A 23,228-nucleotide genomic window follows, 5' to 3' on the forward strand; every position below is an offset into this window, starting at 1 on the left:
AAGTGTAATTTTCTCTTGTTTAGTCAAATTTGTCCTTGGTTTACCATCTTTCTTAATGTTAGCTAGGTCTTTCTTCACTAGAGTCTCAAACAAGTCTAATGGCTTGTGTGAAAATGGAGCTAAAAATAAACTCTTAGGCCTAAAGATTTGTTGAGCCCTCTCTCCTTCCTCTAGAGTTTCAGCATTGTCTCCAATAGAGTGAAAAAACCATCTCAATCTGAGCTTCCTCATGAGCTAGACCGACACTGGTTGTGTCACTGTGACCTTCCCCAGAGCCGGCCCAGCACTCCCAGAGCCAGCCCCAATCGGATTCCCAGCGACCGGGATCGGCACCTACCGGTGTCGACAGACCCTACAGGTCCTAGATCGTTTCCTCAACCTTCTTCTGAAGGGCTAGGAATAGAAAAGGATTGATAGGGGTCGCGGGACCCTTTACAAGACTACCCTTATCTAAAAAAAAAAGGACAGGTATGAGGAATTGGTTGAGGCCAGTGGCCTGGACACCTCTCCAGATTCTGGCCTGCTTTCTCCCCCGTGGCTACAGAGGAGGGAGCTGCTTATGCTATGGCGGTGAGAAGGGCGGCTAAGGTCCTGGACCTTCAGCAAACGTCCGTGAGGGTCAAGAATAACATCTTGACAGAGGTTAGCATCCAGGTGTCTTTTTTTCTGAAAACTTGCAGCCCTTTAACGAGGCCTTGACGGTTGTCTTACTGGTAACCTGGTCCAAGCCCAGCACAGGAGCTCCTGTGAATAAGACAATTGCCATCTGCCACATCCCTGCCCAGGGCGACCCAAACTTCCTCACTACCCATCCTACCCCGGAGTGCTTGAGTCTCCAAGCCCCTACCTCCCATGGTATGTTCCCTTCCGCTCCCCCAAACAGGGAATCAAAGATGGGGAAGAACATGTTTTCTTCCGTCAGCCTGGCATTGTGGTTGGTGAACACCGCATGCTTATTGGGCCGTTATTCTCACACCTTGTGGGAATCAGTAGTGCAAGTGCTGCCACAGGTCCGGGTGAAGGCCTGGCCCATCCTCTCCAAAGCAGTATCAGACGGGAGAGATACAGCAAAGTTTGCAATTCGCTGGGGTCTGGCCTGGTTGAGAACATGTGGCTTTTCCGGAAATGTACAGGCCTTGCTCATGGCCATGCCCTTTGATGGCCCTCTTCTCTTTGGAGACAGGGCAGACATGGGACTGGAGCGCTTTAAGGATTCATGAGATACGGCTAAGTCCTTGGGCCTCACAGTGGCTGTGAGAAGTTGGCCTGGTATATGATGTTCACTATTCTAGTGAGCACCTTGTATCAGTCCAAACAACCCTTATGGTGATGGTTGTAAAGTCAACCTTATAGACCAGCTATCCTAGGGGTAGCATGGACAAAGCAGTCTTAGGCTAAACTCAAGAGGGCACGTGAAGCCAGCTGTTTTACCATATGTAACCAATTTAATACCAAATGAAAGGACACCACACAAGATATATATTCAATATATATATGTATTTATTTCTAAACAAACCCCTGAACTCTTTATGAGCACAGGAGCACAAGCGCAAAACAAGTACCTTAATAGAATAGACAAAAGTTGCACAATTATGGATAGGGCGGGGTGGCCCATCAAACCATATATCAAAAATGTGGTATAAGTACCACGACACGAACAATGGTAAGGCCTAGGGCCTTGGGAATCGCTGGGGCTACACTGGACTAACAATGGTTAAGGAGCAGGAGGCCCACGGGATGCGTGTGCAGTGTCTAAAAGCACACAAGTTCACACATAGAAGTCAATAGGTGCGTAAAAGTTATAAAGTTAAAGATTTAGGAGCCTTCCGACTGGAATAGAACTTAACCACTTGAAACTAGGACACTAGGGATGTAAACCTTTACAGGAGCACCGTAGTACTCGCGTTACCTAACCCACAGGAAGCGGGTGCATAGGTCCCAAAGTGTGTCGGGTTTCGTCATGGAGATCTATGGAGCCTTGGAGTAAAGATGCTGCAGGCAGCCTGAAGAGAAGAGTCCGGGTGGATCCAAGGGTGGATCGAAGATGTAGAGGACCTGAAAGCAGAGGGAACAGAGTCTGGGTCACTAGCCAGTGACCAGGATGGAACCAGGATGGAACCAGGTGATGTCGCGTTGCAATCAGGTGCTGATGGGAAGCTTGTCTCTGCAGCCACGTGGACCAGGAGATGTCGACGACGACCAGGGTGGAGGCACGAGCTGTCCCACAAAGGCTCTCGCAGTCGGCGGTGTCTGCTTCAAGATTGGAGGCAACAAGCCTTGGCAAAGGCAACCCATGCAGGAATCGATGTAGGCTTCTTACTCAGACCAGCAATCTGAGGTGCTGCTTCTTTTCAGGGAAGCAAGGGCAAGTCTGGAGCAACCAGACCAGAGGTGTAGTTTTACGGGATCGTCACCAAGATGGCCACTAGCCAATGGGCAAGTGACCGGGCAGACGCGTCGAGCAGGAAAATGCAAAAGGGCCCCACGCAGAACTCGTGGAGTGTGCAGGGCTGATCTTTGCTGCAGATACTGCTCGGGGCTGAGGCTTCTCAATCCCCAATGCACAGCTTCGAGGAGGCCTCAGAGGCTGCACGGTTAGCAGGTCACAGACTTTTCAAGATGGCCGGTCCCACGTCTCTCGTCGCCTCCACGGGTCTCAGCTTTGCCGGGACTGTGGATCGGGCTGTTGGATGTCTGGGAATCCAGTTCTTGTCAGGCTCTGGGCTTGGGCTCCAGCGGGAGGCGGCTGCAAAGCAAGTTGTCGATCGCTGGATGGTGCCTGCTTGTGCAGGGTGGTCATTCCTTGACCAGAAGGAAGATTCTTCAGTCGTCTTCTTCGAATGGACCCCGGACTGGTGGCCGCAAGATCTTGGCCCGGTCCCAGAACCTAAGCTGGTCGTTAAAAATCTGGGTGTGCGCTTGGATCAGGAACTCTCTCTTAAACAGCATTGTAACATTACTGTGGGTTCCTGTTTCCATGTCATTGGCTTGCTACGCAAGGTTTTTCCCTTGCTATCTGACTTCACCAGGAAAACCCTGGTGCAAGCTCTGATACTTAGTCGTTTTGACTATTGCAATGGCCTCCTGCTATCGGCTAATGATGGAGTATTGGCCAAACTCCAGATGATTCAAAATACTGCTGCCAGGCTGGTACTAAATGCCCCCCTCCCCCCCCCCAGGACACCATCCAAACCCCTCGTGGAGAAATTGCATTGGCTCTCAGTCCGTAACAGGGTAAAATTCAAGACCTGTTGTCTAATCCACAAGAGCCTAAATGACTTAGGGCCATCGCATTGGAGAAATAAATTAATTCCATACAATCCGGTTCGGTCTCTTAGGTCCAGTAACCAGCTTCTCCTGAGAGTGCCAGCTGTGAGAAAAGCCAGACAGGGTGGCAAGGCCTTATCGGTAGTTGGTCCCACTCTATGGAACAAGCTTCACCTTGCTTTGAGGCAATGTCCTGAACATTTGAGCTTCCGGAAGAAGCTCAAAACATTCCTGTTTCAGAATTAATTTGCTATCCATTGACTGTTTGACCACGCTTCTGGTGTTTTTTGGGCGCAGAGATACTCCGGAAGAGTCGATTCAAGAGCGATACAAACCCGCAAATAAATAAATAAGAGTGATGAAGGTCCAGAGTTTCATTTCAGTGTTTCAGTCAGGATAATCTAAAGTCTCAGCTCCTACATATATACGAATCTTTGCTGGATTACCTGCTAGGTCCCTCCTATGGGTGGGACCAGGGAACTCGCTACGTACTGGGGGGAAGTGACATCACTCCTGATCCACAGCACGGGCCCGGGATTGCCCGACACGTGGGAGGCATGCATTCTCGGGTTGTATAAAAGGACTAAACTAAACAAGACGCAGGCCCGGTTCTGGGATCTGGGCCTCATCACGGCCAAGCGGCTGCTCACTAGGCACTGGAAGCGGCGGGAACCACCTACCCCAGCACACTGGTTCGCATCCTTCACTAACTGGGCCAGAGCAGAGGGTACGGCACTTCACCGGGAGGAAATAGCAGGTCTGAGGCAGTTCCCGATTGCACAGCTCTGGGATGGCATCCTGGGGTCCCTGCAGGGGGAGGGCGCAGTCAGAGGGCTCACGTAGAGAAAGCAGTGCTGGGTGAGCGCCACGGGGGCAACAGCTCAGTAGACGGAACCACCACGCACCGTGCCCCCCCCCCACCCAGACGCCGATCACCCAGCGCGCAGACCACAGACACGGCCAGCCACCCACACAAGTGCTCACCAGCAGACACCGCCTCACAATTCGCCCCCAGCTCCAAGTCGTTGACACCGCTCCCGCAAGTGCACTCCACCCCCCCCCCCCCCCATCCCTTCCCCTCATATGTTCATATGTTTGCAGTATCGAACTCCTGATCACCGACTGTAGCCTCACCAACCTTCCACGTCACGGTGGACAGACGCCACTAACCGCGCCCCCGACAGCGAGTCCAGGCGCGGGCGACATCTGCTACACCAACAGCTAGGCTACTCCACTTGACTGCTACACACGCCACTAGCCAGGCCGGCGGCCGGCGAGACACCACGGCCCACAGGAGCTGTCCCACTTCAAGTCCGCGATCATTTGCGCATGCGCACCACTGACCCCCTAATGTACTGACGCATTATCGGTGTACACCACACCGTCTAGAGGGGTCTTCTTTTAGCACTGTGCAAGCAGGACAGACACGACGCGGCGCAGCCGCTAAAGGAACATTGGGACACGCCGATACGAACTGTTCTGTTTAGTTTGCTGAATTCATGGTTTAGTTCTAGAAAAATTGTAAAATAAGACGTCCCTTATGGAACTGTTTATTTGCTGAACGGAGGTAAAGTGACCATAATACCTGTAATCATATGCCAGAGACACGTGGGGCGCAACAGCACACCCTCCCCTGCAGACCTTCACCCTCACGATCTACCGCTCTTTTGCAGCCGGCCCGCAGGGTTGTAGGCTTTGCTATATGTACTGCACTTTTGAATACTAATAAACGTCTTACAAAATTTTTTTTTAAAAAAATGGGTGGGACCAGGGAAGGGGGCGGTTACACCCCTTTCCCTTTGTCCAGTTTCGTGCCAGAGCTAGGGCAGGAAAGCCCCAGCACCGGTTTGAACTGGACTATGCATGGGACACCTTGTGTGCCCCAGGCAGTGTCTCAATCCTTTCAGCCCTCCCTGTCCCAATACACAAAGTCCTGTCTGGGGAGGTGCTAGCACCTCCCAAGGCAGGAAACCTATTGTCCAAGCCTCCCTCGCTGGAAGGGCTCCCAGCAGCAGGTCGTCAGACTTGTGTCTGTGGCAGCAGCATCCATTTTGTGATGCTGAGGCTCTGGTTAACTTTAACCGGGATTAGTAGGAACAACATATCTTCTCCCTCTAGAAGGGTGGAATGCTACCCCTGTCGCCAGGACTGGCGAGGGGGACTGGCGAAGGGGAGCATTCCAAATCGTATGACACCTTACTCGACATGTTTTGATAAAGCCAAACCAAAGTTTGCATTTACCCGCGAGGTTCATAATACACTTAAGAGTTTATGGTATGGCAATATCCTAAAACATCTATAAGGACATGGTTCCAAAAGCTGCAGACAGGCTCAGCTCATGCTAGAGCACCATCTCACATAAAACCAAGCACTCTGCCTTCAGGATTGTTAAGGCCTGCCATAGAAGTGACTTATAGGTGTATATGTGTCCAGATATAAGGTTAGATATAGGTATACTATATCTAAGCAAGGGTTGATTACACCACCTTGCCCCAGCTGAGTGATCAGCCAGTTGTGTCAATTTGGGTGGACAGCCAGGGGTGGCATAATACATGCTGCAGCCCCTGGTAGGCCTTGGATGCACCTATGCCCTGGGCACCTATAGTACACTGTACAGGGGCTCATAAGGTGGTCCAGTATCGAATTGGAGATGTACCTAGGGTACAGGGAGTCCATTTTAAAGTGAGAGCAGATAGCCTGGGGCCCTGATTAGCAGGGTCCCAGGCCAACTAAGTCGAAAACCAGCTAAACACTAGGCAAAAAAATCTGGGGTAACCATAGTCAGGTATCCACCTTCCTACACAACCCCCCCCCCCCCAAACGAAAGGAGATAAGGCTATCCTTGACAAGGTAAGCTTATATTGCCTAAGTGGCCATATAGGGAAGTACCTGCACTAGCATAGTTACCCCCTGTCTCATGGTCCACTAAGCAACTCCTTGCCCTAAGGGTATCATAGGGTCTCCACCAAAGGGAATTTCTACCTGTGGTGTGTTTTGGCACAGTAAAAGGCTGGTGTTGAGCTGGAGTACTGAAGTGAGGCTCCTCTAATGTTGGACTCAGCTTCCTCCAATCTCTTTCCACCATATAGGCCTTTCTTTCCTTGACTGAGTTGCAGTGTGCTCTCAGGGTTAACCTCTGGCTATCTACAGCTGGAGGCTGGGTCCCTCTTGTTGGCTTACTGGAGGGACAGGTCAGGTTTGGGGCCTTTGGGTCCCAGGTTTGGCTGTGCCTAACAGAATCCATCTGGGGGAGGTTTCTAACTAAGTGTAAGGGAGATCCTTCAGGAGTTTTTGACATGTTTAACTTGCTGGGGCTGCTAGCTTTGGTGCCCCTAATCTGCTGATGGGGTGGTTCTTGTGGACAGGGGGCCCTTTGGGGTCCACCACTGACCTCCCTGACCTCTGCAGCCCTGGGCTGACTGAGGAAGGGTAGAGTGGGGCAGGTTACCTGCTCCAGATTGGATCCCACCTTGGAAGGGTCCACTGACTTCAGAGGCTCTGCCAGGCTAGGCCTGACTACCTCTGGGGCAGTTCCTTCACAAGGGGTAGGGTCAGTTCCCTGAGGAGGCGGACTCTCACCTAATGTCTGATGGGAGGGAGACTTTTCTTCCTTCCCAATGCTCTCTATTTGAGTGGAGTGATCCATAGTTTCAGGCTTCACAACACTAAAATCTGTTTGAGTTTGGGCTGTGACCATCACAGCCCTACCAACCTTTTAAGGAAGGAGCTCAGTTTGGGTGTGGGCTGTGACCATCACAGTACTGCCAACCTTTTCAGGGACGTCTGCCTGAGCTTGGGCTGTGACCATCACAGCCCTTCCAACCTCTTCAGGAAGGAATTCTGCTTGGGCTGGGGCTGTGACCATCACAGCCCCACTAACCTTTTCGGGAAGGCCTACCATTTTGGAATGGTTTTCTTGTTCTACCTCAGCCCAGGCTGAGATCTCTAGATCATTCCCTAGTAGACAATCTACAGGCAGGTTTGTAGACACTTCCACTCTCTGTGGGCCAGTGACACCTCCCCAGCTGAGATTTACTACTGCCATGGGATGATCTTTCTGCACTCCATCAATGTTGGTCACCTGATAGGTGAACCCAGGTAAAAGTTGTCCTGAGGGGACTAGACTGTCAGTCACCATAGTGATGCTAGCCCCTGTGTCTCTGTAGGCTTCAACTTTCTGGCCATTGATGAGGGGCTCCTGTCTGTACTTGCCCAAAGTGTTGGGACAAGCTGTGAAGTTGGCAAACCCCATGCCATCCTCACAGACTAGAGTTTCTGTTTTAGGGGACCTGGTTAGGCCATAGTCCACCTGAGTTCCCCAAATATACACAGCCACGGTTTTGGGGGTACTCCCACCACCTGGGGGATTACTACTAGTAGTAACAGGAAGTCTTGGAGTGTTACTTGGAGGACTATTTTCCTTATTGTTGGCTTTTGGGCAACTGCTGTCAGTTTTCCAGTGGCCAGGCTGCTTACAGACATGGCAATAAGGTTTCTTGATATTAGAGGAAGGAGTTTGGGACCCACTCCCCTCAGAGGATTATTGGGGCCCTGTAGTGGATTTGTCCTTAGATTTATCCCCACCTTTCTCTTGAGACTTGGTAGAATCTTTCTTCTGTCACCACCCTGATTTTTAGGCCTAATCCTGGTTCTGACCCATCTGTCTGCCTTCCTACTTTCCCAATTCTTGGGGGGAGGTCAGATCTGAGTCCACCAGGTGCTGGTGTAGAAGCTGGTTTTGACAATTACTAAGGATCTGCTCCCTCATAATCAAATTATACAATCCTGTATAGTCATGTACTTTGCTGCCCAATAACCAGCCCTCCAGAGCCTTAGTAGCACAATCTACAAAATCAGTCCAGTCCTGAGTCTGTGTCTTCCGGGTATCCCTGAACAGCAACCTGTACTGGTCAGTGGTTAAGCCAAACCCATCTAGCAGAGCACTCTTCAGGACTTTGTAGTTGTCAGCATCCTCCTCACTAACTGTAAGGAGCTTATCTCTGCCTTTATCTGAAAAGGAGAGCCATAGTATAGCTGCCCACTGACTCTGGGGGACCTGTTTTTTTTGGTGGAGTGATCCATTGTTTCAGGCTTCACAACACTATTATCTGTCTGAGTTTGAGCTGTGGTCATCACAACTCCACCAACCTTTTCAGGAAGGGACTCAGTTTGGGTTTGGGCTGTGACCATCACAGCCTTGCCAACCTGTTCAGGAAAGGCATCTTTCTGGGATAGGGTTGTGACTGGCACAGCCCTCCTGACCTGTTCAGGGAGGACTTCTGGGACTGGGGCTGTGGCTATCACGGCCCCACTAACCTTACCATGGAGGTTTACCATTTTAAAATGGGTTTCTTGCTCTACCTCGGCCCAGGCTGAGGTCTCTAAATCATTCCCCAGTAGGCAATCTACAGGCAAGTTTGGTGACACTGCCACTCTTTTGTGACCAGTGACACCTCCCCAGCTGAGATTTACCACTGCTATGGGATGATCTCTCTGCACTCCATCAATGTTCACTACCTGGTATGTGGCACCATGCATAAGTTGCCTTGAGGGGACTAGGCTCTCAGCCACCATGGTGATGCTAGCCCCTGTGTCTTGGTAGGCCTCAACTTTTGAACCATTGATGAGGGGCTCCTGTCTGTACCTGCCCAAAGTGTTGGGACAAGCAGTGTAGTTGGCAAACCCCATGCCATTTTCACAGACAAGAGTAGCTGTGGTAGGGGACCTGGTTAGGCCAGAGTCCACCTGAGATCCCAAAGTAAACCCAGCCAAATTCTTGGGGGCATTCCCACCACCTGGGGGATTACTACTAATAGTAACAGGAGGTCTGGGAGTATTACTTGGGAGTATGTTCTCCTTATTGTTGGCCTTTGGGCAACTGTCCGTTTTCCAGTGGCCTACCTGTTTGCAGCTATGGCAATAAGGTTTCTTCTGATTAAAGGAAGTGTCTTGGGACCCACCCCCATCCTTGGAGTTTTGGGGCCCTGGGGAAGTCTTGTCTTTAGATTTATCCCCACTTTTCTCTTGAGGCTTGGTAGAATCTTTCTTCTGGTCATTACCCTGATTTCTAGGCCTAATCCTGGGTCTGACTCATTTATCTGCCCTTTTACCCAATTCTTGGGGAGAGGTCAGATCTGAGTCCACCACGTGCTGATGTAGTAACTGGTTTTGACAATTACTAAGGATCTGCTCCCTCATAATCAAATATACAATTCCTTATAGTCATGTACTTTGCTGCCCAATAACCAGCCCTCCAGAGCCTTAGTAGCACAATCTACAAAATCAGTCCAGTCCTGAGTAAATGTAAAATGTAAATTGATACTTGTATAGCGCACTACTCACCCGCAAGGGTCTCAAGGCGCTTGGACGAATACCGCTGTGGAACCCATCCTGGCTTTCCCTGTGAGGCGTCCACTCCTGGGCACCCCCAAGGTGGAGGCCAGGCATCCTTAGCGTTGTGGGGGCCGTTGTGGAGATTAAGCAAGCTATTGCCCAGAGTTGCAGAGTGGGACTCCATGATTGGAATAGGCACCGAGGCGAGAATTATCAGGTCCGTGGAATTTTGAGCCCAAGACCCACCGAGGCGGGGAATTGAACCCTGGTCCCGGGCTAGACCTCTGCATCAGGGTCTGCCGCTCTAACCATTGAGCCACACTTCCCCACTGAGTCTGTGTCTTCTGGGTATCTCTGAACATCAACCTGTACTGTTCAGGCGTTAAGCCAAACCCATCAATCAGAGCACTCTTCAGGACAGTGTAATTATCAGTAGCATCCCCATCACTAACTGTGAGGAGCTTATCTCTACCTTTTTCTGAAAAGGAGAGCCACAAGATTGCTGCCCACTGACTTCGGGGTACCTGCTGTACTTTGCAGGCCCTCTCCAAAGCAGTTATCCACTTGTGGATGTCATCCCCATCTTTGTAGGGGGGCACAATCTTACTCAGGTGTCTATTGTCATAGGCTCTGTCTTTATCCTTAGGGATACTGCTGCCACCAGTGGGCTCTAGCCCACCTAACTTCCTTTCTCTCTCAAAAACAAGTTTCTCCTTGGCTAGGGAAAGTTGTTCTCTCTCAATTCTGAGATTGACTTCCCTCATCCTATCCTGGTGTTCTCTCCTCTGAGGAGATGTCATTCCCCTCTGAGAACCCCTAGAAGCATTGGAGTGATGAGAATCTCCTAAACGAGATCTCTCTCTCCTGTACCTCTGATTAAGCCCACTTGGAGGCCTGAATGGGGCTGTCCCATTCTCAGCCCCACATTGGCTTAAGTTAGCCTGGCTAAGTCTCCTGACCTGGACCTGGCTATCATCCTCATCCCCAGATTCTTCCTCAACCTCATCATCTTCTATGACAGGGGGGTCAGTGGCATCCTCTGTAGAGGGTGAGACCTCTTCTGCACTCCCTGTAGGAGCTGTACCTGAGGCTTTTAGAGCTTCAGACTCATCTAAGAGATCTAGGAGTTCCTGAGGTGTAGGGTTAGACCCTTGTTTCAGCCTTCTTGTTGTACACAAGTGCCTCAGTTCCTTGAAACTGAAGATAGCAAATCTGGAGGGTGCCTTGTGAGGGTCACTTCCACAGGTTGGAGTCCACTGGGCTCTCCTGTGCCAGACATTGCTCTAGTGAGGTGTGGGTGTATGCACCTACCTACACTAAGTGTTTTCCTACTGGACCTCTCTAGGAGTTGTAGTCAGGGTGTACTAGGCCCTGTGCTCAACAACAACTAAGTTCAGTAGAACTTAAGTATTCTAGACTTGTTTTACATGTACCAATAGGTACCTATGTGATCTTTCAAATGATATTGCAAAGATTACAATTGGTAAAACAACATCAAGCTCTAATCCCAACCGCTGCCACCAATGTGAGAAGTTGGCCTGATATATGATGTTCACTAATCTACTGAGCACCTTACACCAGTCCAAACAACCCTTATGGTGATGGTTGTAAAGTCAACCTTATGGACCAGCTAACCTAGTGGTAGCATGGACAGAGCAGTCTTAGGCTAAACTCAAGAGGGCATGTGAAGCCGGCTGTTTTACCATAAGAAATCCCTTTAATACCAAATGAAAGGACACCACACAAGATATATATTCAAAATATATATGTATTTATTTCTAAACAAACCCCTGAACTCTTTATGAGCACAGAAGCACAAGCGCAAAACAAGTAACTTAATAGAATAGACAAAAGTTGCACAATTATGGATAGGGCGGGGTGGACCGTCAAACCATATATCAAAAAAGTGGTATAAGTACCATGACACGAACAATGGTAAGGCCAAGGGCCTTGGGAATCGCTGGGGCTACACTGGACTAACAATGCTTAGGGAGCAGGAGGCCCACGGGATGCGTGTGCAGTGTCTAAAAGCACACAAGTTCACACATAGAAGTCAATAGGTGCGTAAAAGTTATAAAGTTAAAGATTTAGGAGCCTTCCGACTGGAATAGAACTTAACCACTTGAAACTAGGACACTAGGGATGTAAACCTCTGCAGGAGCACCGTAGTACTCGCGTTACCTAACCCACAGGAAGCGGGTGCATAGGTCCCAAAGTGTGTCGGGTTTCGTCATGGAGATCTATGGAGCCTTGGAGTAAAGATGCTGCAGGCATCCTGAAGAGAAGAGTCCGGGTGGATCCAAGGGTGGATCGAAGATGTAGAGGACCTGAAAGCAGAGGGAATAGAGTCTGGGTCACTAGCCAGTTACCAGGATGGAACCAGGATGGAACCAGGTGATGTCGCGTTGCAATCAGGTGCTGATGGGGAGCTTGTCTCTGCAGCCACGTGGACCAGGAGGCGTCGACGACAACCAGGGTGTAGGCACGAGCTGTCCCACGAAGGCTATCGCTGTCGGGGGTGTCGGCTTCAAGATTGGAGGCAACAAGCCTTGGCAAAGGCAACCCATGCAGGAATCGATGTAGGCGTCTTACTCAGAATAGCAAGATCTGAGGGGCTGCTTCTTTTCAGGGAAGCAAGGGCCAGTCTTGAGCAACCAGACCAGCAGTGTAGTTTCATGGGATCGTCGCCAAGATGGCCACTAGCCAACTCGCAAAAGTGACCGGGCAGACGCGTCGAGCAGGAAAATGCAAAAGGGCCCCACGCAGAACTCGTGGAGTGTGCAGGGCTGATCTTTGGTGCAGATGCTGCTCGGGGCTGGGGATTCTCAATCCCCAATGCACAGCTTCGAGGAGGCCTCAGGGGCTGCACAGTTAGCAGGTCGCAGACTTTTCAAGATGGCCGGTCCCACATCTCTCGTCGCCTCCACGGGTCTCAGCTTTGCAGGGACTGTGGATCGGGCTGTTGGATGTCTGGTAATCGGTTCTTGTTAGGCTCTGGGCTCGGGCTCCGGCGGGAGGCGGCGGCAAAGCAAGTCGTCGATCGCTGGATGGTGCCTGCTTGTGCAGGGTGGTCACTCCTTGACCACAAGGGAGATTCTTCAGTCATCTTGTTCCAAAGTAGAGTGATGAAGGTCCAGAGTTTCGTTTCTTCGTTTCAGTCAGGATAATCTAAAGTCTCTAGACTCAGCTCATACCTATATACGAATCTTAGGGGCTGGATTACCTGCTAGGTCCCTCCTATGGGTGGGACCAGGGAAGTGGGCGGTTACACCACTTTCTCTTTGTCCAGTTTCACGCCAGAGCTGGGGCAGGAAAGCCCCAGCACCGGTTTGAACAGGACTATGCATGGGACACCTTGTGTGGCCCAGGCAGTGTCTCAATCCTTTCAGCCCTCCCTGTCCCAATACACAAAGTCCTGTCTGGGGAGGTGCTAGCACCTCCCAAGGCAGGAAACCTATTGTCCAAGCCTCCCTCGCTGGAAGGGCTCCCAGCAGCAGGAGGTCAGACTTGTGTCTGTGGCAGCAGCATCCATTTTGTGATGCTGAGGCTCTGGTTAACTTTAACCGGAAATAGTAGGAACAACACGTCTTCTCCCTCTAGAAGGGTGGAATGCTACCCCCGTTGCCAGGACTGGCGAGGGGGTAGTATTTCAAAACGTATAACACCTTACTCGCCATGTTTTGATAAAGCCAAACCATAGTTAGCATTTAACCGCAAGGTTCATAATGCACTGAAGAGTATATGGTATGGCAATATCCTAGAACAGCTATAGGACATGGTTCCAAAAGCTGCAGACAGGCTCAGCTCATGCTAGAGCACCATCTCACATAAAACCAAGCACTCTGCCTTCAGGATTGTTAAGGCCTGCCATAGAAGTGACTTATAGGTGTATATGTGTCCAGATATAAGGTTAGATATAGGTATACTATATCTAAGCAAGGGGTGATTACACCACCTTGCCCCAGCTGAGTGATCAGCCAGTTGTGTCTGTTTGGATGGCCAGCCAGGGGTGGCATAATACATGCTGCAGCACCTGGTAGGCCTTGGGTACACTTATGCCCTGGGTACCTTTGGTACACTGTACAAGGACTTACAAGAGTGACCCAATACCAATTGGTAAATGCACCTTAAGTACATGTGTGTCAATTTAGAGAGAGAACAGCGAGGCTGTGGGTCTGATTAGCAGGCCCACAGCCAGGGAAGTCGTAAACCAGTGAAGCAAAAAGCAAAAATCTGGGGTGACCATAGGATTGCAGACCCTACTCTCCTATAGCAGCGTCTAAGTACTCCGATGACATCACCACGGTGTCAACGACGCCGGACGCGGAGTCGCAGACGACGCCTACCGGCGCGCAAGGGAACTGCGACGCAAAAGTTTCCAGATCCAGTCTGACGCCTGGGGATATTCTAAGGTAAGGAATCTAATACTAACCTGTTTCTGTCAGATGCAGGCTGGTTGTGACCAGTCCGCTGGACACGAGGGAGTAGGTCGTCTTTCAGGGGGCATCTCTAAGATGCCCTCCAAGTGCATTTTGCAATTAATACAACACTGGCCTCAGAGTGGGTTTATTATACCGAGGAGTTTGATAACAAACTCCGTAGCATTCAGTAAAGCCATCAAGAAGCTGAGGAGTTTGATAACATTCAGTAAAGCCATCAAGAAGCTGAGGAGTTTATAATGATAACCTTCCAGCCCGTGCACTCAGAATGGCTCCACTGCACGGACTCAGACACTGTAGGGGCGTATTACTTATGCAGCTGTGCCCTCACCTGTTGGATTGTACACCCTGACGTAGGGCTGTGAGGTCTGCTAGAGGGGTGACTTACCTATGCCATAGGCAGTGGTTGGTGGCATGGCACACAGGGGTGTGTGCCATGTCAACTCTGAAGTTTTAGCTGCATCAAAACACAGTGTGTGATGGCAGTGTGCGTGGTTGGTGAGGGGTCTCGGAGTGTGGTACCATACATGCTGCAGCCCTTAGAGACTCTCTCTGGTCACACGGCCCTTGGTACCACTGGGACCTTTTACAAGGGACTTGTAAGTGAGCCAGAGGTGCGACAATTGTGGGAACAAAGGTGCAGTTTAGGAAAGAACACCGGCACTGGGGACCTGATTGACAGGGATCAAGTGCACACCGAGTCAAAGTGCATCAGACACCAGGCAAAAAGGGGCCCTTTCCTGCATAGACAACAAGCATTTTCCATTCGCCATGCGCCCCTTTGGCTTTACCAGCACCCCTTGGGTGTTCATCATGGCGATGGCAGTGGTCGCATCTTATCTGCGCCGTTCAGGGGTTCCAATCTTTCCCTATCTCGGCGGCTGGCTGCTGAAGGCGGGCTCGCCCAGGCTGTCGACTTCCACCTCCAGACTACGGCAAACCTCCTCCATTCGCTGGGGTTCATTATCAACGTGCCAAAGTCACCCTGACTCCCTCTCAGACGCTGATTTCATTGGAGCCGTTCTGGACACAGTGCAGTTTCGGGCTTATCTTCTCGCCCCTCCTACTCAACCCCCCTGTTCCCCGAGCAGGGGGTCCAGGATATTCAGGCTATGATTCCGATGTTTCAGCCTCCATCCAGGATCTCGGTGAGAATGCAGGGTCTCAGGGGCTCCTGTATCCTGCTAGTGACACATGACAGATGTCATAAATCGGGCTCTGCAATGGAACCTGAAGTTCCGGTGGGCGCAACATCAGGGAAACTCACTGACATGGTCCAGATCTCAGATGGAACTGCACGAGACCTGCAGTGGTGGCTGCAGTGATTGGGTCAGAAGCAAACCGCTCTCCCTTCCCCAACCAGATCTCACAGTAGTAACAGAGGAGTCACTCCTGGGATGGAGCGGCCATCGGGGAGAGGTGGAGATCAGAGGACTCTGGTCTACAGTGGAATCCAGACTCCACATCAACGTGCTGGAGCTCAAAGTGATCGGTTTGGCACTGAAAGCCTTTATACCCCCACCCCCCCATCAAGGGAAGGCTAGTGCAGATGTTCACGGACACCACCAACGTATGATACTGTAACAAACAGAGCGGGTGAGGTTGTGGACCCTTTGTCAAGAGGCCGTGCATCTCTGGATATGGGGGATGTGAGAAGTTGGCCTGGTATATGGTGTTCACTATTCTAGTGATCACCTTGCACCAGTCCAAACAACCCTTATGGTGATGGTTGTAAAGTCAACCTTATAGACGAGCTATCCTAGGGGTAGCGTGGACAGAACAGTCTTAGGCTAAAAGACTCTTGAGGGCGTGTAAAGCCAGCTGTTTTACCATATGTAACCCCTTGAATATCAAATGAAAGGACACCACACAGGATATATATAAAATATATATGTATTTATTTACTAACACACTCCTCTGAACTCTTTATGAGATCAGAGGCAAAGGCACATCACAAGTTACACTTAGAAATACTTTAAATAGCACAATTTACAGTTAGGCCCTAGGGGCGCGTAAAACCATATACTAAGTAAGTAAGAACCACGACTTGGGAAAGGAAGAGGCCTAGGGCCTAGGAAATCACTGGGGCTACAATATCCGACCCTTAGGTTAGGAGTAGGAGGCCCACAGGCGGAGCGTGCAGAGTCGGTACTCTCACGCGAGAGTGAAAGTCAATGGGAACTTAAAAGGTAAGTAAAGAAGGATTTAGGACATTTCCGGTCTAGCTAGGAGGACCCAACTAAAAACCTAGACACTTGGATAGTCAATACCCTTGGGAGCACCGAAGTACTTGCGTTACCTCACCCACAGGAAGCGGTGCTTAGGTCTGAAGATGTGTTGGGTTTCGCTGTTGAAGCCTATGGACCCTTGGAGAAAAGATGCTGCAGGCGACCAAGAGGAAGATGTCCGGGTGGATCCAAGGGTAGATCGAGGATGGAGAAGACCTGAAAGCAGAGGTGACAGAGTCTAGGTCACTAGCCAGTGACCGGGTGGAGCCAGGGAAGGAACCAGGCGTCGCCAAGGAGCAATCAGGTGCTGGGATGAAGCTTGTTGTTGCAGCCACGTGGACCAGGAGGTGTCGAGGATGGCCAGGTGCTGGAGAGGAGCTGTCCCACGAAGGTTTTCGTAGATGGAGGGGTCGGCTTCAAGATCGGAGCCAATAAGCCTAAGCAAAGGCAACCCACGCAGGATACACAAAAGGCTTCTGGTGCAGACCAGGAGGGTCTGAGGTACTTCACCTCTTCAGGGAAGCAAGGGCCGGTCTGGAGCAACCAGACCAGCGATGGATTTGTAAAAGGATCGTCGCCACAGGGCTACTAGCCAACTGGCCAGCAACCGGACGACGTGTCAAGCAGAACACAAGCAGAAGGGCCCCACGCAGATCTAGTGGAGTGTGGAGGGCTGGTCTTCGGTGCAGGTGGAGCTCGGTGTCGGGGTGTCTCAGTCCCCCGTGCACAGCTTCAAGGATGCCTCAGGAGCTGCGCTGTTAGCAAGTTGAAGACTTTCCAAGTTGCCTGGTTCCACAGTTTCCGACACCTTCCACGGGGCTCAGCTGTGCTGGAGTCGTGCAGTGGGGTCAGAGAGGTCCGGGAGTCGAGGTCTTGTCTGGCTCTGTGCTCGGGTTCCGGCGGGAACGGGGACAAAGCAAGCAGTCGAGTTGCTGGATGGTGCCTGGCTGCCCAGGGTGGTCACTCCTTGGCTACATGGGAGATTCTTCAGTGTTCAGCTCAGGTGAATGTCGAAGGGTCCAGAGTTTCGTCTCAAGTCGACTCTTTTCTAGCCCCCAAACTTTGGAACTCCCTTCCGTCTTCTTTTCGCCACTGCCCTACCTACGACCGTTTTCGTAGGACACTGAAGACGTTCCTTTATCAGTTGACATTTGAGTAAACCTCTGCCCTTGCCCTCCGCATTTGTTATGAGCGCCAAGAATCCGTTTCGGTGAACGTGCGCGGTATAAAATATTTTAACATAACATTACAACACTCCGGCTTATCTAGTGAACAAGTTTGTTCTTTCTGGCTCTAATCGGACCTTAAGAAGTACGGCCACACTTCTCTTGAAACCTCCAAAATTCAAGAAGGAAAGTACGTACAAACGTGCTTTCTCCGGTCAGGCATCCAGAATTTGGAACACTCTTCCTTCGGAGATGAGAGCCAATCCCTCCACGGCCTATTCCAAGAAACAGGCCAAAATCTTTTTTCCTGAATGTTCATTAACTGCATGATCATGCTCTTTTTTACATGTCCCCTTGCTGATAGACCTCTCACCCAGCTTATTGTTCTCCATTTATTTTAGGATTGGTTATTAATTGTTATTTTTCCCGAGGGTCCTCATCCATCAAGGTTGTTCATTATTGTACTATGTTGGTTCAAGTTCATTTTTGCTGGTTTTGCTAAATGTTACAGGTTTCATGTTACACCCTAGGATAAATTGATCTAGTGTGGTCCTCTACCAGGTCCCTGATCGTGAATGTGTACTCCTTGTGTTGTCACTTTACGGACTTCTTCTGTATGAAGTTTTAATCACGTCTTCGCCATCAAGTACACTTTTGCTTGTTTTGCTAATTGTTACAGGAAATTCTTTACGCCTTAGGAGAAATGGATCTAATGTTGCCCAATACCAGGTCCCTGATCGTGACTGTGTATTCCTTGTGATGTCACTTTACTGACTTCTATTGTATGAAGTTTATTCATGCTTTCGCCGTATGTACAGCGCTCCGATACCTGCAAGGGTCATGTTCGCGCTCTATAACACTTTCTAAATAAATAAATAACGTATTCTACACAGGCAGGACATGTAGTGCACATGTCCTGACAGTAAACACATGAAAGGAAAATCCTACTTATCCAGTATGCATCTGTTCTTGGCATGTAGAGCTGTAGATTCACATGCTTTGCATAGCCTTCCATCTAGTGTTAGGTCCTGGATGTTTACACTTTGTTTTTCTTTGAAGAACTCTTTTCCAGTCACGAGGTAGGGGACTCCTCCTTCCGGTGATCGTGCACATGGGGGATCAACTCCATCATTAGATTGGTTTCCCGCAGAGGGTGATAATGGAGTTAGTAGAAGTAGTAAAAGATGTCCATGTATGTATGTATCTAAGTAAGATGTCACTGCAACAGGTCTAGGTACCCGGGGAGGCGGGTGGGCGCATGTGAATCTACAGCTCAAAATGCCAAGAACAGATGCATACTGGGTAAGTAGCATTTTCCGTTCGAGGCATGTGAGCTGTAGATCACATGCTTTGCATGGACTATACAGCAGTAAACCCCCAAAGTGGTGGCTAACCTGTAGCTGTTGCAGTCGTTTGAAATAGTGTACGTAAAACTGCTTGGCCCAGACTAGCTTGCTAACACATCTACACAACAGTGTTTTGTGAATGTGTGTGGTGTAGACCAAATTTGCAGCTTGGCAAATGTCATCTATCGGTATATTTATTAGAAATGCCATAGAAGCCCCCAGTTTGCGTGTGGAGTGCACTCTAGGGGGAATTGTCAATATTCGTTTTGCTTTTGCATAGCATATTTGAATACACTTGACTATCCGCCGTGCAATACCTGATTTTGATATGGATTGCCTTTATGTAGTGGAGTAAAAGCCACAAATAGTTGTTTGGTATTTGTAGTAATGGAGTCCCACGCTGTAGATGTAGTTAAGATGTTTATTAAGAAGATATGCAGTTAAGTTGGTATAACGGCCGGACATGTGTAAAGCAAACAGTCAATTTTGAACCAGCATTGAGTACTAGTATCTCCGAGGCTTGATTTATGCCTCCGGACATACATAAACCAAACAGCAGTAGATTTGAAACACTTCTTTTCTTTAAGACTGCAAACGTTTCTTTTTGTAGAAGGCTTCAGCTTGCTGACAAATTGCTAGATGATGTAGCACGCCTGTTCTTGAGCTGTCAGGTGAAGTGGACACTGGTGGGGCATACAGGCGTGACCTCTCTCTTGCTTGTCAGATTACTCTTTTTTTCGTAGGTTTCTTGCGTGACCTCTCTCTTGCTTGTCAGGTTACTCTTTATGTAATTACGCTTTTTTTTTTTAAAGTTTTCTTGCTTGAGAGGTATCTTATATCTTACTAGCTTTAAAGTAGTTGCACTTCATTCATATAAGTGGTAGGTTCGTTGATCCATCGTCGCCATAAATAATGTAGTAATGGAGTCCCACGCTGTAGATGTAGTTAAGATATTTATTAAGAAGATATGCAGTTAAGTTGGTATAACGGCCCCACCAGGAGCATTCAGCATGATGCTCAGCCCAATGTCAACTGTCATCCACAGCATCCCAACATTCTCTAGTGCATCATAGCTGCAACATTCTACTAGCTGGACTGGTGGTGGAGAAAGCACATATAACATAAACCAGATGCAAGAATACTACAGTATTATGGAAAGGTTTTGTCCTTTCTACGTAGTAGAGTAATGCTCTTTTCACATCCAAGGTGCATAGATCAGGTTCTGCCACAGAATCTGGTTGAGGGAAGAACACAGGCAACTCAACAGATTGGGGGATATGAAAGGCAGAAATTACCTTGGGTATTAATTTAGGGTAGGTCCGAAGAACCACTTTGTTTTGGTGTACTTGTAAAAATGGTTCTTATGACGGGTTAGTGCCTGAAGCTCAATCACTCTTCTCAGTCATGTGATATCTATGAAGAAAGCTATATTTCAAGTCAGAAATTGCATCACATCTGTGCAATGGCTCAAAAAGTGGACCCATGAGTCTGGTGAGGACCGCGTTGAGTTTTCAAACTGAAGCAGGTGGAAGTTTTGGGGGGAATGACTATCAAGTCCCTCCATAAATGCTTTAATGACAGGCACTCTGAAGAGAGAAAAATGTTGTCTATTCTAAAAGTATGCAGCTATTGCAGCAAGATGTAATTGTATGGATGTGTACGCTCAGTTTGAACGCTGCAGATGCAATAAATAGCACATAATGTTTTGAACGGCAGCATCAAGCGGGTTGATTTGGTTGTTATTACAGTATATGACAAACCGCTTCCACTTTGCTGCATAGCAAGCTCTTGTGGTAGGAGGCCTAGCCACTTTGATAATGGTCATGCAGTCTGGTGTGAGATTGAGGTCGCCAAACTCGAAGACTTCTGGTGCCAGATCGCAAGGTTGAGATGACTGGGATCTGGCTGTTATATCTCTCCATGGATCTGCGGGAGGAGATTGGGTGTGAAATGTAGTTTTTGGACGCGCCAATGTGGGAGCAACTAGGATTAGTGTCTGACGCCTGTCTGAGTTTCTAAACCACTGATGGAATGAGTGGGAGAGGCAGAAAAGCATTGGCAAATATCTCTGACCAATTCATCCAAAGTGCATTGCCTCTGGACAATGGGTGTGGATACCTAAATGCGAAACTTGGGCATTTTGTGTTTAGGTGTGTGGCCAACAGATCTGCCTCTTCCCTTACCGTTGCTACCTCTAAATCCACCTCTAAAATAGCCTCTTGATGAGGGTGATTGGTTGTTGCCTTTGTAAGAGGAGGGGGGATTCTCGATGGAAATATTTTTGGAGCCAGCGCTGTATAATGAGCGACAAAAGGATCCCCTATTTGAAGGTAATTGTAAAGCCCCCATGGACTTGGCGACCTGTGTCCTTCATTTTCTCTAGCAAAGTGTCCACTGGTGGGCAGAAGAGGTGTTCTTTGTCAAATGGTTGGTTGAGAATAGAGACTTGAACCTCTGGTTTGAATCCTGAAATTCTCAACCAAGCATGCCTGCATAGCAGTACGCTAGTGTTCACTGCGCAGGTTATGGTGTCTGAGGCACACCTGATGAAGGCATTGGTGATTTATTTACCCCCCTGAATAAGGTCATAAGCCTTTGATTTGTTTTCATCAGGCAGGAGCTGCATTAGTTTCTCTAGCTCATCGTAATGAGCCCCGTCAGAGCGAGCTAACAAAGCTTGCGCATTAGCAATGCGCCAATGATTAGGCACTTGCGATGCTACCCTTTTGCCCGAGGCATCAATTAATTTTGACTCCTTATCAGGAGGAGGGGCCTCACCGGTAGTCTGTGAGATGGCTCTCTTGAGAGCGATGGAAACAGAGTCTAAAGGCAGCTGACCTTTGATATAGGCGGGGTCAGTCGGTGCAGGCTTATACTTTTTCTCCACCCTGGGTGTAATGATTCTTGCCCTCACGGGACCATTAAAGATCTCATCTGTATGCTTAAGCATCACTTTGAGCATTGGTAGTGTGTGAGTAGCTCTCTGAGAGGAACTTAGGGTTTTGAATAAGAAATCCTCTTCTAGAGCTTCTTTATGTAGCTCCACACCATAATAAAAGGCAGACCTGTTAAGTAGCTCAATGTATCCTATGCTGTCGTCTGGTGTTGATATAGATCTGGATCATTATCAGTGTTCGGATCAGTGTCATGGTCTTCCCATGGGGCATTATCCCGTGGCCTATCCTCATCCCCATCCCCATCATCCTGTGGGTCCGGTGATAGTGGTGAATGTGTGGGTGTGATGAGCAAATTAGGATCAGTGGGCGAAGGAGGTGGAATGTAAGGTGGAGAAGAGAAGGGTTAGTACTCACATTTTTTCTCTTTAGAGGAATGTTGTAATCCTCCTGCAGACCCATCTTCCTCTTCTCTGGTAATTTGCCATGAATACGTCCAGTGTCTGGATTTATTACCAGTTCATTTTTGTTTCGGATCCGAAGGTGGAACATTGGACTGAGGCTCTTTTGGGGTCTTTTTTTCTTTGGTCGGCGTTTTTGGTGTCAGAAGTTTCGGCTACAAACCTTTCGGCTCAGAAGATTTACTCTTCGGTAACCATGGAATGGTTACCACAACATGCTTCGGTTTCGACACCGAAGGTTTCAGCTCGGCCCGGCATGGGGCCGACTTTAGCCCGAGCGTTTTTCTTTGTGTTTCGGCACCTGGCGAGAGGGTGGGGCGTCCGGAACTTTTCCTTTGTGCCGACCTTGGCCCGAAGGCAGAGGAGGGACCAAAGCAGTTTTCTTCTTGTGTTGCTGGGGCAAGGGTGTTTCTCTACTCACGGTACGCTGACACGGTGTAACTTGCTCCTCTCCTTCCATGTCGGAGTCGGCCTCAGACACGGAGATATGCTCTGGTTCTTCGTCTCCTTGAGCGTGGAATTCTTCTCTGTCTGAATCTTCGCCGAAGATGTCCGGTGCGGAGCTGCTCTGATGTTGCATTTTGTGATGTTGAGCCTGACGGTCACGGAGCATCTTCTTGGATCTAAAGGATCAGTATTCGTTGCAGTCTTTTTCCTCGTGTTCCGAAGACAGGCAGAGGCTGCACACTTTATGTAAGTCTGTGGGAGGAAACTCAACATGACACCCGGTACAGAGCTTGAATAGAGTCTGTTCCATCGACTGCTAGTGAGCGCGGGGTAGGCCCAACGGCCCGCCACAAGTATCCGATCGAAGACCTTGGAGTCGAAATGATACATGCAGAATGGGAAACGCAATCGAGAAACAATACTGTCAAGAGTAGTGGATGGCGCGTCGAAGGGAACCCAAGAAACAGTGCCGGAGCGTAGCAATTCACATCGGAACCCGATGGTGGAAAAAAACACTAACAATGGAGTCGATGACCATGCACACAATCACCGAAAGGAGGAGTCACCTACCTTGTGACTCTTAAAGACTTCTTCGAAGAAAAACAAAGTGCAAACATCCAGACCAAACACTAGATGGCAGGCTATGC

General features: G+C 49.3%; 1 protein-coding gene across 1 annotated transcript in view; it reads right to left on the reverse strand.

Moving 5' to 3' along the window:
* Positions 1–22,747, reverse strand: part of LOC147684297 (uncharacterized) — a 164,405-nt gene extending 141,658 nt beyond the window's left edge. Inside the window, exons 1-2 of the mRNA XM_086942304.1 lie at positions 22,556–22,747; positions 21,351–21,579 (exon numbers count right to left, since the gene is read on the reverse strand). Coding sequence (XP_086798430.1) covers positions 21,351–21,579; positions 22,556–22,747 — 421 coding nt within the window. The remainder of the gene's footprint in view (positions 1–21,350; positions 21,580–22,555) is intronic.
* Between the last annotated feature and the right edge of the window lie 481 nt (positions 22,748–23,228).

This window comes from Lissotriton vulgaris, chromosome 10 (assembly GCF_964263255.1).
Source record: "Lissotriton vulgaris chromosome 10, aLisVul1.2, whole genome shotgun sequence".
Lineage (NCBI taxonomy): Eukaryota > Metazoa > Chordata > Amphibia > Caudata > Salamandridae > Lissotriton > Lissotriton vulgaris.